Raw genomic sequence first — 16,932 nt, 5'->3', positions numbered from 1 at the left:
CATCCCATTTATAATTGGCATGATTATATGTTACTTATTAAAGGCATTTCCAGTCTTCATGGCTGGAAACCCTATCAGGATTGTATTTTTTCTTCTTTTTTGTAAGATTTAATTTTTCGCATTGTAACGTCACAAATCTCAAAATTTGAGAGGGACTGAGAGAGAGAGAGAGAGAAGGTGGGAGAGAGAGAAGGGGGAAAGGAAGAACAGGAGGAGGAGGAGTAAAATTCAAATGTTTAATCTAAACCATTATATTGAACCTAATTGTTTTCTCTTTTTAAAATCAGAATCAGCACCGTTTCCCCGTAAAACACTCCTGTATCTTGTGTAACAAATCGCAACAGTTATGAGTGAGAGAGAGGGAAAGAGCTGGAGCGTGAAAGAAATTTAAAAAAACGGGTATAGAGAAAAGAGAAAGAGCGAAAGAGGGAGAGGGAGAGGGAGATGAATACATAAAGAAAAGAGGGAGAAAGAAATGCTATGACAGAGAGAGAGAGAGAGAGAGAGAGAGAGAGGGTGGGGAGAAGACAGAGAGAGTGTGAAAGAAAATGGAGGGGGAGAGAAAGAGAAAAGATAGAGCAGAGAGTGTGAGAGAGAATAGAGGAGGCGAGAGAGAGAGAGAGAGAGAGAGAGAGAGAGAGGGGGTGGGGAGAAGACAGAGAGAGTGTGAAAGAAAATGGAGGGGAGAGAAAGAGAAAAGATAGAGCAGAGAGTGTGAGAGAGAAAGAGAGGGTAGAGAGAGGGGAGAGAAGACAGAGAGAGGGTGTGAAAGAAAATGGAGGGGAGAGAAAGAGAGAGACAGGCAGAGAGACAGACATACAGACATGGGCTACAGACAGACAGACAGAGAGATAATCATCATTGTAGTGGAACAGGAGGAGGAGGAGGAGGAGGAGGAGGACTAAAATGTAAACGTTTAATCTAATCATATTAAAACATGCAGGGAGGTGATTATTTGCTCTTTTTAAAAGAAAAATAAGAACCGTATCCCACAAAAAAACACTCCTGTATCCTTGTGTAGAATACCGCAACAGTGAGTGAGAGAGAGAGAGAGAGAGAGAGAGAGAGAGAGAGAGGGGGGGGGGGGGGGGGGACAGTGAAAGTAAGAAAAGGGATAGGGAAAAGCGAAAGAGGGACAGGGAGAGGGAGATGTACACAGATCCAGTTAAAAAAAGAAAAGAGGGAGAAAGAAATACTATGAGAGAGAATGGAGGGAGAGAGAGAGAGAGAGAGAGAAAGTGTGAAAGAAAATGCAGGAGAAGAGAGAGAGAGAGAGAGAGGAGAGAAGACAAAGAGAGCAGAGGAGAGAGAATGGAAGGGATAGAGAGAGGGGGAGAGAGAGAGCTAGGGGGGAGAGAGAAAGAGAGAATGTGAAAGAAAATGGAGGGGGAGAGAAAGAGAGAGAGAGAGAGAGAGAGAGATAGGAGGGAAGACTGAGAGTGTGAGAGAGAATGGAGGGGGCGAGAAAGATAGACAGACAGACAGATAGACATACAGAGAGACAGAGAGACAGAGAGAGAGGAAAGCACAGAGATGGAGACGGGGAGAAGACGGAGAGAGAAGAGGAGATAGGGGAGACGATGAGAGAGCAGGCGCACGAGAGATGCTGGTTGGTAGGCTTACTGCGCTCGCAACTAACGAGATAATGTTATGCTTTGCTTGTCTTCGTTTTGGAATTCAAGGAATTCATGGTATTCGTGAATACATTACTGCCAAATCTCTCCCATCAGTTCGTGAAGAGACAAGGGATCGGATAGCATCTCATTCTAAGCGAGCTCAACTTCACCAAGTCGCTGTTTTGGAGAATAATACTTCGTCGATATTTCAACCATTTTTTGGTAAGTACATTTTCTTGCTTGTACATCTCTAATTTGTGAATTATTATAAATCACAGCTAGTATATCCATGGTTAAAGAGAGAAATGGAAAAATGAGTTTCGATACGTCTATTCACTTCGGCTTGTACTATTGGATGCATGCCACGCCACGGGCCATCCAGTGCGTGTAGCCTGGATAGTGCTGTCTTGTTGAAAGAGAAACTATTTCAAATCTTAAAGTTTATATTAATTTTATATTCGAATAAAATTTACATGGATTAAAAATTATCATGATGCATTACAGAAATATTCCTAAAAATGAATGTATGATCTAAAGTAGGCCCTATGTGGGTCATTATAAAATTCTTGCTCTGGGGAAGTTATCATTAAATGCTATAATCTCTTGAGTTTTGGTAAACGGTAAAACCGGTGTATTTTAGATGATATGATATTTATATAATTGAAAATAGTCTAATAGTCTGTTGAACGCCAGAAGGACATTAATACCTCTATATTATGAGTTAAAGGTAATATAAAGTTTTGGTATGGGGTCATGAATTTGGTTCAAACGAACATATTGGAAGCATATGCGATCCTATAATATTCAGTGATCATTGTCGCGGTTGAAATCGAGTCTAAAGTTATAATATTGTAAATAATAAACTCTTTATGTTGTATAGCTCCCTCTCAAGGTCAAGATATTAATTAAGCTATAAAACAATGTTTCTTGACTAAAATCGACCGATTAGCTATTTCCGTTTGGAAATTATTTATCACAACTACATATTCTGAGATTTTCATGGTCGCAGCAACCATTGTACGGCCGTAGGCGCTATTTGAAATTTATCCAAATTTACCGGGAGCACCGGTAAATTTTTATATTCAAATTTTCTCGACAGCAGAATTGTTTCAGGGGCTAAATTTTCTACTGCTTATAATACATCCGCAGGGGCATCCAAATATATGAAAATTGTAAAAAAAAATCACTATCCACCTCATTTTCAAAATATCCCAAAACTTTGTATTACCTTTGTCCAACCTTCATAAACAACTATTCAAGAAAGCAGGAAAATCATAAGTGTAGAGGGGTAAAAGTTTTAATGAAATCTTATACAAGAAAATATTTCAACGGTGCTTTCACTATACGTACGGGCACTAATTCAGATTGACCGTATCTGAAATGTCATTGTGACGTATTGCCTGACAACTTTCCTTCCATTAGCTACAAATATTACAATTTTAAAATAAACGACTTGCGATGGTCTTTTCCTTTTAAACTAAAGTACCTATAATAATATCCTATCCATACTCCAGAATACATTTTTGAGTAGTGCCGCAAAAGAGAAGGCAGTTAGGAAGGACAAAAACAGAAACTAATGATAAACATGATAAATGGGAGAGTTGTTCGTGACTACGTCACAATCCACTGACAAAATTGTCAATTGAGATTCGCATACAAGTCATATTTGATCTCATATGAGCCCCCGGACACTCTTGAGTTTTAGCAATTCAGAACCTGCAAGATCTACAATCTATGTGGACTCCTTGGAGGTTGTTTGGGGCGACAATGAAATGGACCTTGAGACACAGCTTCTCCATAACTTCCCTTCTTTAACAGTGCTGTTCTAGTTGGATGCTTCACTGTTTGATGTTCAGTACATGTCCTAGTTGGACTGCTCCTATTTCTTCTCCATTTAGTTCCTTCTTGCAAGATGTTGTTTGCCAAGCTATTTTTCCATGATGGTGAGGAGGTGATCGATAAAAACTCCAATCTATGCACTGCCCCTAGAATAAAAAACAAAGGGTTTTCTTGGGAACCAGTCTTCTGTCTTTACGGATGGGGTCCAGGGGCCAGCCTTTGGGCCTCTGTATGGTTGCAGGACCTTCTTTAGTTTTTAACAATGAAAACCCTTCAAGATGGCCGTCAGGTGCGATTGACATTGTAATTTTCTCCTTGAATTCACATAGCCCCTATTTCATGTCGTTAGAAATAATCTCTCTTTCTCTCTTGAAGATGATTGCATATAGGACTGGATTATTTTGATACTGTTCTATACTTCCGTCCGAAGTCCCCCCCCCCCCCCTCTCTCTCTCTCTCTCTCTGTGTCTCTCTCTCTGTCTGTCTGTCTGTCTCTCTGTCTGTCTCTCTCTCTCTCTCTCTCTCTCTCTCTCTTTCTCTCCATCTGCTTCTCTTTTACCTTCCTTTTTCTTTCTTGTCTCCCCTTTTTTGCGGCCAGAAACTAAAGGGGAGGGCCGCGGCCGATTGCCCCCCCCCCCCTCCCGATCCGCCATTAATGCAATCATGAGACATAGCTTGCGTTGGGGTTGGGTTTCCGGACCCGTTATTCAGGGTGGCTATCTCTCTCTCTCTCTCTCTCTCTCTCCTCTTCCTCTAGTTTTTATTTATGTTACCTTCTATGTCCTCTTTCTCTTCTCCTTTTCCCCGTCGTCCCCCCACATATACGATCCGGCACTGGTACTAGTAGTATATAGTAGTAGTTGAGTAGTAGTAGTATAGTAGTATTAGTAGTAGTGGTAGTAGTAGTAGTAGAAGTAGTATAGTAGTAGTAGTAGTAGTAGTAGTAGGCAAGTAGAAGGAGTAATTATGCCTAGAGACGGCATGTTTTCGCACCACCGTATAATATTCCAGTTTCCGAAAACCTTTAATTTTAATTTTGATTTTTAAAATATTTTTTTTGTATAGATTTTGTTTTAGACCATGCAAATCCATGTTAAGTTAAAATATCAGATGGGGGGGGGGGGGGCGTGCCACATCATATCGATAAAGAATTACCCAAAGGTATATTTAGAGGTATGTATGCCTATCCGAGATGTTGATAATTATGTTGGATGCTAAACATTCGCTTGTGAATAATCATATTTATATACATCATTTCTATGATGGTTAAGTCTATTTTCCAGACAGACTAAAGTGATCTCCTTGATATTGCCCATGTTCTTGAGTTTGAATCATGGAAATGAAAACACGACAGAGCCTGATAAGCAGGCTAGTATAATACTACAGCCGTGTCAAGCATTATACCTGCGGTGTCATATGACCGCCTTATATAGGCATAGCTACATGACTATGTGTTGAGGTACAAGTTCACGGCAAATCGTAAAAGTTATTCGATTCTGCCTCTTCGGTTGTTTTGGATGGCTAATTAAGTCTTGCTTCTAAATGTTTATTGTTTATCATAATGTTGGTATGTGTTTATTGTGGTTGCAATTTAAAAAAGAATAATCACGACTATTTCCCTTTTTTCTGATTCGACTGTATAAATATTCCCCCCTCTCTCTCTCTCCCTCTCAGCTCTCTCTATCTCGTTGTCTTGTATGTTACAATTTAAAAAAAGCACCAAACAATCCGTAAACAATAACGACAAAATATTCAATTAGTTCTTCTTTCTCTTTTTTCTATACCTTTATCTTGTATCCTCTTCTCCCCCCTCTCTCTCTCTCTCTCTCTCTCTCTCTCTTTCTCTCTCTATCTCTCACACACATACTCTCTCTCCATCTCGTTGTCTTAATATTTCTTGTGTGTTAAAAATTTGAACAAAAAACCAAACAATCCGCAAATAACAACAACAAAATTCAATTAATTATTCTTTCTCTTTTTGTTCTATATATATACCTTTATATTATACCCCCTCCCCTCCTCTTTCTCCCCCACCCTTCTCTCTCTCTCTCTCTCTCCCTCTCTCTCTCTCTCTCTTTCTCCCTCTCTCTCTCTATCTGTCTGTCTGTCTGTCTGTCTCTCTATCTCTCTGTCTCTTTCACAGACTTATCTTGACAAGTGACATTCCAACCATGGCTGAAACGGATCCAGAAACGTAAGTTTTATTCAGAAATGATAATGTTGTTTTTAGAATGAGACCGTCTTTTATTCTATACCTAAACACCTCTTACATGAATTTTCTTTATTCTATTTTGCTTCCTACCCCTTTTTGGTTATCTTAGCCATTTACTTTTCTTATTATTATTTCTTTGTCATCGTTGTTCCTTTTCTTAGGCTTATGCATCGAAATCGTACATGATTCTTTTTGTTTTAAATAAATTGTTCACAATTTTTTTTTCTTCTTCATGTACCTAAGTATGTCGTTCTTGTGTCTTTTCCTTTTTTCTATATTTTTTTTTTATCATTGCGTCTCTTATTTTTCTTCTTCTTCTTCTACATTTTCTTCTATTTCTTCATCAACTTCATCCTTCGTTCTGTTTGTTTTCTATACCGTGAAAGTGGTCATATTTTCCCATAAATTTTAAAGAATTTTGCTAAATGAAATGTACTGTGTTGGCAAAAAAAGTCAACTCCCACCCCCCTCACCCCAAAGGTATTTGATGAAGAACACTGTTTCTCTTAAGTCATTCTTGTTGCAAATCTCCAACTTTCTTGCTTGTTTATTGACTGTTCTTGTGTGTGTTTGTTTATTTGTTTGATTATTTATTGTTTGCGTTTCAGTAAGCTAGTGACTTCATTGAATTAAAGGATGGGAATCTACATGTAAAATATTAAAATAGCTAACTGAAAATGAATTGTGTGTCAGAGGTGTGTTTTACAAAGACTAAGATCTACTTTAAGTTGGACTTACTATGGCAGGCTGTTCATGCCACTGTTTGCTCTCACCATTTATTTGCATTTGTCTCTCAAGGAACGTACAAATCATGGTCACAAATCTACATAATTTACATTTTTTGATAGTTCATTATTAAAGGAAAAATATTATCTAAAGATCATAATTGAAAGACCAATGGTGAGAGCAAGAATGGCCTGCCATAGTTAAGTCCAACTCAAAGTCAATCTTAATCTTTGTGAAACACTCCCCAGGAATAATTCAGCTCCTCCCCCCGCCAAAAAAATTAAGAATAAAAAATAAATATGATGATGTATGGCTAAGAGTAAAATTTGTGCATTGCCTTGGTCTTTGATCAGTTTGTATGTCCATTCATTTTGTTTGTTCATTTATTTGCCTTTTATTTTGAATGAAACAGAATGACTGATGAGGACAGACAACAAGCGGAAGAGAAGGTTTGAATTTTATAGAACAATAACCGCTAACAATGTACGAGTAGTGTCTAGTGAAGTCCTGTTTTAAAGTACTTGATGTCCGCTGTATAGTTTAGATGTAGAAGGTTGCATTGCTTAAAATGGCCGACCACCTTACTAATTACAAAATTTAGATTATATAAGTGTGTAAGTTAAATTTCTAACAAAACTATATGAATGCTGCACTAACGATGTATAACCCTCTCTGTAATTATAATGAAATCATACACGTCTGCAAAATGAGGACATTTCTCAATGGTGTGAACGATAAGATGAATATTATTTCGATGTTTTTGACATTATCTGCATGTACATTTCTGCACACCAAAATGACATTTTCCTTGATCATTTCCTATGATACATTATTCTCATTGTTACTGCATAGGACCCTGTTTGTTATTTTTTTCGGGCAACTTGTTTTAATAATCGTTGCACATGTTGCATGTTTGCTAATGTACTCTCTTAAAAAAAAGAGTGAATTTTCACTCTATTTTCACTTTCTTGGGAGTGACGTCCGTGATCACTTGTTTAGGAGTGAAAATCGATTGATTTTAGAGTGCTCTCTAAGAAGAAAAGAGTGAATGTTCACTCTATTTTCATTACATTTTCACTCTTATCTCCAGAGGAGTGACGTTCGCGATCACTCGATTTTTTTTAGAGAGTATGCCTTCTGGTTGCAAAGATCTTTACTTATTCCTCTTGTGTGTGCATGCGCGTGTAAAATGTGTGCATGATGATACCTTAGATATACAGGGTCACATTTCATATTGTCAGACAATAAGGGGACTGCGCCCCAGCCCCCCCCCCCCCCTCAATCCCTCCAAAACCCTATGCCGATTTGTTAGCTCGCTTTAAAAAAAAAATGAATTTACCTGTTTTTCAACTGTCTTCTCTGGCTCCTTAGTAGGTCCATGATAAAGAAAATGTTTTTGAATGCCCATCTATGGCGTAATTATCAAAAACACCACTGTAATATTGTTTCATTTGCTGATGTTGCTAATAATTTGGAAGTTCACGGTCAAAGAAGGTCAACATTCCCTGCATGTATTCAGAGAGGTCGACTCCACTCTATGTTCTCCTTTGGGCCTTTTAGTAGTGCATGCTGATAGAGGGATGAAAGCTAGAAGTCGTTTGTAGTTATGTTGTTCGTATATATTTACATGCATCCCATCATGTTTATTAACTCTGTGAATCGAGATTCACAGAGAGAAATAGAATGATAGATGGGGTATAGGGAATAAATGGGGAGAGGAGGGGGGGGGGGGGGCGACTCGAAAAAGGGTGCTTTGACCCCGCCAACTCGATAACCACAATCCATGGGATGGTATACAGGGCTGCTTTGCCAGATATTCTTCCAATGAAAATGGGCCGGGAGTGATAACAACTGTGGGAAAACACCTTGTCCAAGGATGAAAGCGCTGAGCAAGAATCGAACCAGCAACCTTTCGTATGGGAGTAACAAAACTCTGTGGGTAAAACACCTTATTCAAGGATGAGAGGACTGAGCAAGACTCGAACTAATGACCTCTTGTATGAGAGAGTTGAGCAAGAATCGAACTGAGGACCTATTGTATGAGAGCGCTGAGCAAGAATCGAACTAAGGACCTCTTGTATGAGAGCGCTGAGCAAGAATCGAACTAAGGACCTCTTGTATGAGAGCGCTGAGCAAGACTCGAACTAAGGACCTCTTGTATGAGAGTCAAGAATCTTATACCGCTGTGTGTTTTTTGTTTATCTTTGAAACAGAAAAAGGAGTTTGAAGCCGAGGTTGAAGAGGCTCGGAGTGACCTGAAGAAGGTGATAGATCAGTATGATGAGGAGATCAATGTTATCCGGGAAAAACAGGTAAGTGCCCCTCGGATAGGAAGCAATGGCCGATAATATAAGTCTGTTTGTAGTCTGGTATATACGCATGAGAGAGAGAGAGAGAGAGAGAGAGAGAGAGAGAGAGAGGTGGGAGAGAGAGGGGGAGAGCAAGGCTTGGGGATGAAGCCCCCCCCCCCTTAAAAAAATATCAATTAGGTATATAATTAAGTATATATATTAAGTATATATTTATATAATATTCATTATATCCATGTGGTTGGACGAGCAAGTGTGCGCTTGTAAAATGGCGACTGGCTGGAATGCTCCCCAGGGAGTGGAAAAAGTGCATACATTGTGTGCGAGTAAGCCTGAATCCGATGACCGGGGTAATAATATATCTGCAAAGCGCTTAGGCATATCGTCGGATCGATGTATTGAGCGCTATATAAACACGGAATATTATTATTATTATATATAATTATGATAAGTGAATTATAAATAATAATAAGAAGAAATATGCCCAATGTGAAGTGAAATACATAAGGTTTATTGCACATAAAAAAGGGGAAAGAAGAGGAAGGGGTATAAAAGAAAGAAAAATATGGTGATGGTAATGTTGGTGGTGATGATGATGATGATTGTGATAATGATTATGAGTGATATCGATAATAATGATATCAACAATATTAGTGTTTATAATCGAAACTCGGATGAAATGGAAAGAAAAACGGGAAGGAAGTAATGATCTAGATTGGAAGTGTTATGAGGTGTTCACAACATTTTAAAGAGTGTATATAGTTCTGAAATAAAAATTGCGAAATTGCTTCTCTATTCTTTTCTCTGCTCTCTTTTTTCTGGCAGGCTAGCCGTCGTGCCGAGCAAGCAATGTGGCTGGATAGGATAAAGAAGAATGAAGAAGCGCGCCGCCTACGACACGAGGAGGAGAACCGTCGTATCAAGGAAGCACAGGAGAAGAAGAAGAAGGAGAGAGAGGAGCGAAAGCGCGCCATGCAAAACCCAAACAAATTCCAACCAATCATTCAGGTACACAAATCGTCTGCAAATGTGATGTGATATTTTAGCATATACTTTTATAAACTTATATTGCACCTCCATATACATTTTGCGATAAGTTTTAAGTGCTTGCAAATCCATGATAGGGGCTTTAAACAATCGTCATCAAATCTCACATAGCATTATGATTGACCAATCATATACGTTGAAACACAATTTCACTAGTAGGATTTTTGACAACTAGATTTCAATGATCAATCAAACGGAAAATTTAATTGACCGATAAGAATCAATCTAACAAAGTTTGCCATCATTGACCAATCAGAATCAATTTAACATAGTGACCGAGCAGAAACAATCTAATACAACTTTGCTAGCAATTAGCATTGTCCTAACAGAATCAATAATACACTAATTTGCTAGAATTTGTCCAATCAGAGTCAATTTAACATAAGTTGTGCTACAATTGATAGTGTTGACCAATCGGAATCAATCAAACAAAACTTTGGTAACATTGACCAATCAGAATCAATCCAACAAAACTTTGGTAGCATTGACTAATCACAATCAAATTATTTACAAGTTTTAAACAACATTAACACGAGCCTCATTTTCTATTTTCGTTCTTGTATTTTCCTTTATTCTTTTTTTAGTCATGGTTTTGGTGCATTTTTAAGAATATCACTTGCTTCGTTATAATTATTGCTGTAATGGATGATAAGGACAATACATGAGACATCGATAATTGAATTTAATCCCTCGTCCTCCTTCTCCCTTTATCCTACTCTTCTTATCCCTCCCATCTCAACGACCTTTTTCTTCCATCTCCTCCAAATTTACTCTTACCGCCCTTCTCCCTCCATCCTTCCCTTAATGCCCATTCCCCCTGTTCCTCTTCCTATTCATCCTTCCCTCGTCACATTTTCTTCCTCCTCTCCTCCCGTTTCTCCTGCTCCCCGTCTACTTAGCTCCCTGCCATTCCTCCTCCCGAGTCCTCTTCCTCCTCCTTCTCCTTTCCTCCTCCTCCTTCCCCTACTCCTCCTCCTCCTCCTCCTCCTCCCCTCCTCCTCCTCGTCTTCTCCTCCTCCTCTTCTCCTCCTCCTCTTCTCCTCCTCCTCTTCTCCTCCTCCTCCCCCTCCTCCTCCCCTCCTCTTCCTCCTCCTCCCATCCTCCTCCTCTTCCTCCTCCTCCTCCTCCTCCTCCTCCTCCTCCTCCCATCCTCCTCCTCTTCCTCCTCCTTCTCCTCCTCCCCTCCTCCTCCTCCTTCTCCCATCCTCCTCCTCTTCCTCCTCCTCCTCCTCCTCCCCTCCTCCTCCTCCTTCTCCCATCCTCCTCCTCTTCCTCCTCCTTCTCCTCCTCCCCTCCTCCTCCTCCTCCTTCTCCCATCCTCCTCCTCTTCCTCCTCCTCCTCCTCCTCCCCTCCTCCTCCTCCTTCTCCCATCCTCCTCCTCTTCCTCCTCCTCCTCCTCCTCCCCTCCTCCTCCTCCTTCTCCCATCCTCCTCCTCTTCCTCCTCCTTCTCCTCCTCCCCTCCTCCTCCTCCTTCTCCCCTCCTCCTCCTCCTCCTCCTCCTCCCATCCTCCTCCTCCTTTCCTCCTCCTCCTCCTCCCCCTCTTCCTCCTCCTCCTCCCCTCCTCCTCCTCCTCCCCTCCTCCTCCTTCTCCTCCTCCTTCTCCTCCTCCTCCACCTCCTTTCCCCCTCCTATCTTTTCCTTCACCGACTCGATTCTCTCCCTCCATCCCTTTTCACCTTCTCTTTTCCCCTTCTCTTTTATCCCCTCTCCATCTCATCTCATATTCACCCCATGTAGGATGAGCGTGTCCGCTTCGCTAAGATGACACCAGCCGAGCTGAGGAAGGAGAAAGAGGAAACCCTAGCTAAGCGTGTCCCGGTGCTTGACCCAGAGAGTATGTCATCAGATGAGGGCATGAAGACCCTAGCTACTGAGATCCATACCAGGATCATGAAAGCATTCGGAGCTCTCTTTGATCTTCAGGAGAAGGAGAAGCGTCAGAAGTACGATGTAAGTTAATTACTGGGCCCATGGTAAAGTTGTTCACTTTCTTCTAAAAGGGAAATCCAACTTTGATAACAAAGTAATATACGGGAAAGCAGAAATTTAAAAAAGTAGACTCCAGCTGGTAAAAGCTTGAATGATTTCAGCCCAAAAGGGAGAAAGTTATGAATTTTGAAAGATGTAATCAGGTATGGGCTCTTCCAATTGGCTGAATCGGTAATGCGTTTGTGCTTCATATAGTTCCCTCTCATAGAGATGTACGTATGAGGAAACTATTTGGAGCAATTATAACCAATGACCCATCTCGCATACATGTAGATGCGCGTGTCGCAACTATCTCCCTCAATACGCTATGGTGCAAGGTATATATGCTAATTCGATGCATATTTCTCGATAACTTTTTTCCTAGAATATTCAAAAGCTTCCCCAAGGTTTGCCAGACATCACATAATATCCCTATCTCTCTTTCTTTCTCTCTCTCTCTCTCTCTCTTCTACTCTCCAGATCAAGGAGCTGACAACAAGAATCGAATCAATCCAGGAAGAAAAGTAAGTTTGATTTTCAAAACATTCATCCTTTCCAAATCTAAATCATTCATTTTGATAACAATATTATACAAGCAGTTAAAACAGTGATAAATGACTGTTCGGAATTGACGCATTTGAGAGGTGTCAAGCCTTACTCAGCAGTTCCATAAACCTTATAAACTATAATATTTGCGAATACACCCATTTTACCATGACATTTTACTTACCCTTAGAAGAAGAAATAGCATTTTATTTCTATTAAAACAAAACATTTAACCCTCAACATTTGTGGAACGATGGAAATATCAAACATTTGTTTTAAAACAAATTTGTTTTAAAAACCTTTCAGCCCTGTTTGAAAAGTGCTATACAATTTGTGTGGCACATAGGCTTAACGTACCATTTCTATTTTCTTAATTGGTTTCCTTGCAATTACTCTTTCTTTCCTCACAAGTAGTGCTAAAATAAGCACTGATCCTTTTATTTAATTAATATACATTTGGTTATGCTGAGAAAAGAAAAGAACTTTTCCCTTTTTCATACTTGTTAACGTTGTATGTTTTTAGTAAAATACGTCACTTAGAGATAACCCTCGTGTAATCATATAATCCTTTTGTAAATACCTTATGTTATTCAGATATCCTAACTTACACAATCCATTAACTGGGACCTACATAAGACAATCTTTGCCTTTCAGTAGATCCCCCACTTTGCTCTTCTTTTTCAGTGTATTTATATTACTTATGATTGTGTCTTTCGTCATAACTATTACCATTATGTTTCTATATTGTATGGTTAGTTATAATTATTACCATGTATATTATGTTCGACTAAGTTATTTTCGAAAAAGTGGAAACAAATAATTTGAAACTTGAAACTTGAAAAGGATTATTAATGTGTTTTCAAGGGCACCAACGAATCCACTTGGTTTCGAACCTGGATCCTTAAGAGCCCACTCCTTTATACCACTGAGCCGTCTCCCCCTACCCCCTCTCAAGCACAACTGACATTTCCTTAACTGTAGGTTGGTTTGTGCTTTGGTGTTTCAACCATTCACTTTGAACGCAGTACAAGTTGATTTTCGAGATTTTTCCCCACAGATTTTTTTTTCATTTCGATATGACATTCTTTGTTTTTTCCCTTTAGATTGAAAGCATCAAAGAGTGCAGACGGAAAGATTCAAAAAATTAACATCCCTTTCGGGGTAAGAAAAAAACAACTTTTTCGGAGAACAGGTTGTTCTAAGCAAAGTTCGAAATCATTTTAACGCTAATTACAAAATCAGATCTACTATTTTTCGTTTCCCCGATTATAAAAATATAGAATACAAATATATTGAAGCTTAGCTTTGATAATGAAATTTCATTTTCGAAAGAAATTAGCTTGAATGGCCATACAGTGTATGGATTAGTGAAATATAGAGAAATTAGAATAAACTTCCTAGAAATCACATCTGCTCAAAAGCCAGGCATAATTAGTATTTTGCTTATGTATTTATCATTAAACTATTCATTGATTTATTTGTTTAATTTTCATTGAATTATCTGTTTATTCGTTTATTTGTTCATTAATAATTTAATGTATTTAATAATATACGAAAATATTATAAAGCGCTTGTGACATAAAAGTTTCAAAGCGCTTTACACAAATCAAGATTACTTCAAGAAAAATCAATATTACTAATGGAATTAACATTTCTTAAATTACCAAGAAGATCAAACAATACTCACATTACTAAAGAAATTAACATAACATGTAAATTCCTTGGAAAATTGAAAATAATATATTAATAATAGCAACGATTAAAAAAAAGACATAATGTAATCATTGTAATACAAATTCAAACTTACTTAATAGTTATTTGGATTGTTTATGGAATAGGTGAGTTTTTAGATTCTTGTTGAAAATGTCAATGATGGGTGAGTCCTGGATATGGGCGGGGAGAGTGTTAATAATTTATTTATTTATTCATTCATTCCTAGATATGGGCGGGGAGAGTGTTAATAATTTATTCATTTATTCATTTATTCACTCTTTTTTCTTGCAGGAAGTTAACGCAGAAGCTGACTGAGGGATGAAGCTCTGCAAAGCATATCATAGGACAGGATGAAACAGTTCTCAATTTTTCTTATAAAAACACCCATTCATCAAAATCAATACGTTTTATTGCAAGTCTGATTACTCAGCTTGAGTCTATTGCATTGGTGTCATCTAAGCAGAAACTCATATAGGACAAACAAAAGCTTCACATTTTGTATTATCTTTCAATTTTGTTATTTATATTTCTAACGGCGCTTTCGTTTTGATAGGACTTTCTTTTGTGCCCTTAATTGTTACCTATAATCACAGGTAGAAATTCCAGTTGATACCAGCTGAAAGCAGTAAGGATTTCCATCTGGTATATCTACTGGTTTGAACTGGTCTCAACTGGTACTTTACCCCATTCTTTCACTGATGATATGTTCCGAATCAGTATCTAAGCATCAAAAAGTCATCAAAAATATTTTACAAACAAATTCATGACTTTCCACTGGACATGAATAAGGCAAGGTGTACAGTGTAGGTGTATAACTTTTTTTGTTCAACAGGTTTATGATTTAGCACCAGCCGTGCGCCGAGTAACGGGTGTCGGGTTGTTCGTGGCTTGGTCTTCAATCGAGGCTTCGGCTGATGTTCGGTGTCAAGCACCCGGTGTTGATCTGTAGCCCTCTAACACCATCTTGACACCGATAAGAGTTTTTCTTGGCTGAATACTCGATAGAAGATCCAGCTGATGTCAAAGTGTTTAAACCTAAATCGTTTTGGGCCTTTACATTTCATTAAACAGGGACTGATGTGTATAATTAAATTTAACATTGAGTGGGTGTAAGTTTTGGGATTGTTGTAATATTTGGTAAAAACTGTTAAATTCCGAGTGACTATATTAAATTAGAGCTTGATATAATCGAAATACCTTTCACCGTGGGTTGGGGATATCTGTGGGCCTAGTGTTATTTCAATAAAATATTTTACTTCGAAAAGTGATCCACCGCTTCTTGTTTTGATTTGCCCTTTCATTGCTTTTTTGCTTTTCTGCCCCTTCTCTCTTTCTCCCACTCTCCCTCAACCATGCACATTCTTTCTTATGATACATTTAGATTCGGAGATATTCAGAGAGTAGGTTGATGAAGAAGAGAGGGAGAAGAGAGGGAGAAGAGAGAGAGAGAAGAAGAGAGAGGAGAGGGAGAGAGAAGGGAGGGAGAGAGAGAGAGAGAGAGAGAGAGAGAGATAGGAGAGGGAGGTAGAAAGAGAGAGAAAGGGAGACAGGGGATAGATGGAAAGTAAGATATTTCAAGATTCAGAGAAATTCAAAGAGGAGAGTGAGGAGTAGGCTGGCAGGCAGAAAAGAGAAAGAGAAAAGTGGAGGGGAGGGGTAAAATAGAGGAGAAGAGAAAGAGAGAGAGAGAGAGAGAGAGAGAGAGAGAGAGAGAGAGAGAGTGTGTGTGTGTGAGAGAGAGAGAGAGAGAGAGAGAGAGAGAGAGAGAGAGAGAGGAGGGTGGCAGAATAAGAGAGGGAGGGAGAGAGAGGGGGTAGATGGAGATCAAAGATTTTTAAAAGATTTTCAGTGCGAAGGAGAAAGAAAAGGAGAGGGAGAGCGAGGAGGGGAGAGAGATGTGAACAATACACCTGCAGTAAATGTAACAAGAGAGAACTGGTCCAGATTTAACACGGTAAAGATATAAAGCAGTCATGTACGAGAAACTGTTCAATAGTATCATATTTAATCATTTTGAATATTTATTTTACATCCATATCCTAACTCCATCTTTACCATGGTTGATACACAACAATACAAACAAGTATGTACTTACACATGTGTATCTAAATACTGTTTCATGCAGAAGATTGGAAATTTACTCCATATTATAATGAAATATTCAATGTTAATATTACGTTTATTGGACATTTTCAATGCTTACATAAACAGACAAAATACCAATTGTATTATTTTGGTCCATGACCAATTTACATTTGTACTTTTGAATTGACCTGAATTTGAACCCTCTTCAAAGTGGTGATTGAATAACTCTTTTGTGAGTGGTTTCCTCTCCAAACAAAGTGAACCCTGATATGACTCCACAAGGGTATGGAAAAGGCTAATCTGGCCAGGGGGTGTTTCACAAATCTGTTTGTAAAGTTACGCATGACTTTACGAACGACTTATATATGAAGTGCCAGAAAGGATGCCCAAAGTTTTTCCTGATGTTTCCAATAACCTCAATTAAATTATGGCAAAAAATATACTTTGCATTAAAAATGTTTGTTATTATAAGAATTTTAATCTTCATCTGCACAGTTCAACGTAAGTTCAACCCTGGGGGGTGTTTCATAAAGCTGTTCGTAAAGTTACGCATGACTTTACGAATGACTTATATATGAAAAGCCAAATGGGAAGCTCAATCATTTTTAACTGCATCAACTAAAGTTGAACTGTGCAGATGTAGATGAACATTCTTATCATAACAAAAAAATTTGATGCAAAGTATATTTTTTGCCATAATTTTATTGAGGTTATTGGAAATATAGTCACACTTTGTTAAAACATTAGGAAAAAACTTTGGGCATCCTCTCTGGCACTTTATATTCAAGTCGTTCCTAAAGTCATGTGTAACTTTAAGAACAGCTTTATGAAACACCCCCCTGTTTACTAACTTTATGCATACTTCTTG

The 16,932-nt window shown here is 38.6% G+C and overlaps 1 protein-coding gene across 1 annotated transcript; it reads left to right on the top strand.

Moving 5' to 3' along the window:
* The first annotated feature begins 1,718 nt into the window (after positions 1 to 1,718).
* LOC586258 (troponin T, cardiac muscle isoforms) lies at positions 1,719 to 15,253 on the top strand. The gene is made up of 9 exons (XM_786046.5): positions 1,719 to 1,838; positions 5,599 to 5,649; positions 6,806 to 6,842; positions 8,607 to 8,705; positions 9,528 to 9,710; positions 11,490 to 11,702; positions 12,201 to 12,244; positions 13,370 to 13,427; positions 14,271 to 15,253. Exons 2-9 carry the CDS (start codon positions 5,627 to 5,629, stop codon positions 14,292 to 14,294), a joined length of 681 nt encoding a protein of 226 aa, XP_791139.2. The 5' UTR covers positions 1,719 to 1,838; positions 5,599 to 5,626; the 3' UTR covers positions 14,295 to 15,253.
* Positions 15,254 to 16,932: the final 1,679 nt, after the last annotated feature.

The sequence above is a fragment of the Strongylocentrotus purpuratus genome, unplaced genomic scaffold (genome assembly GCF_000002235.5).
Source record: "Strongylocentrotus purpuratus isolate Spur 01 unplaced genomic scaffold, Spur_5.0 spur5_scaffold_18, whole genome shotgun sequence".
NCBI classification, from domain to species: Eukaryota; Metazoa; Echinodermata; class Echinoidea; order Camarodonta; family Strongylocentrotidae; genus Strongylocentrotus; species Strongylocentrotus purpuratus.
The sequence above is the reverse complement of the archived record's forward strand: the minus strand, read 5'-3'. Positions and strand labels throughout refer to the sequence as shown.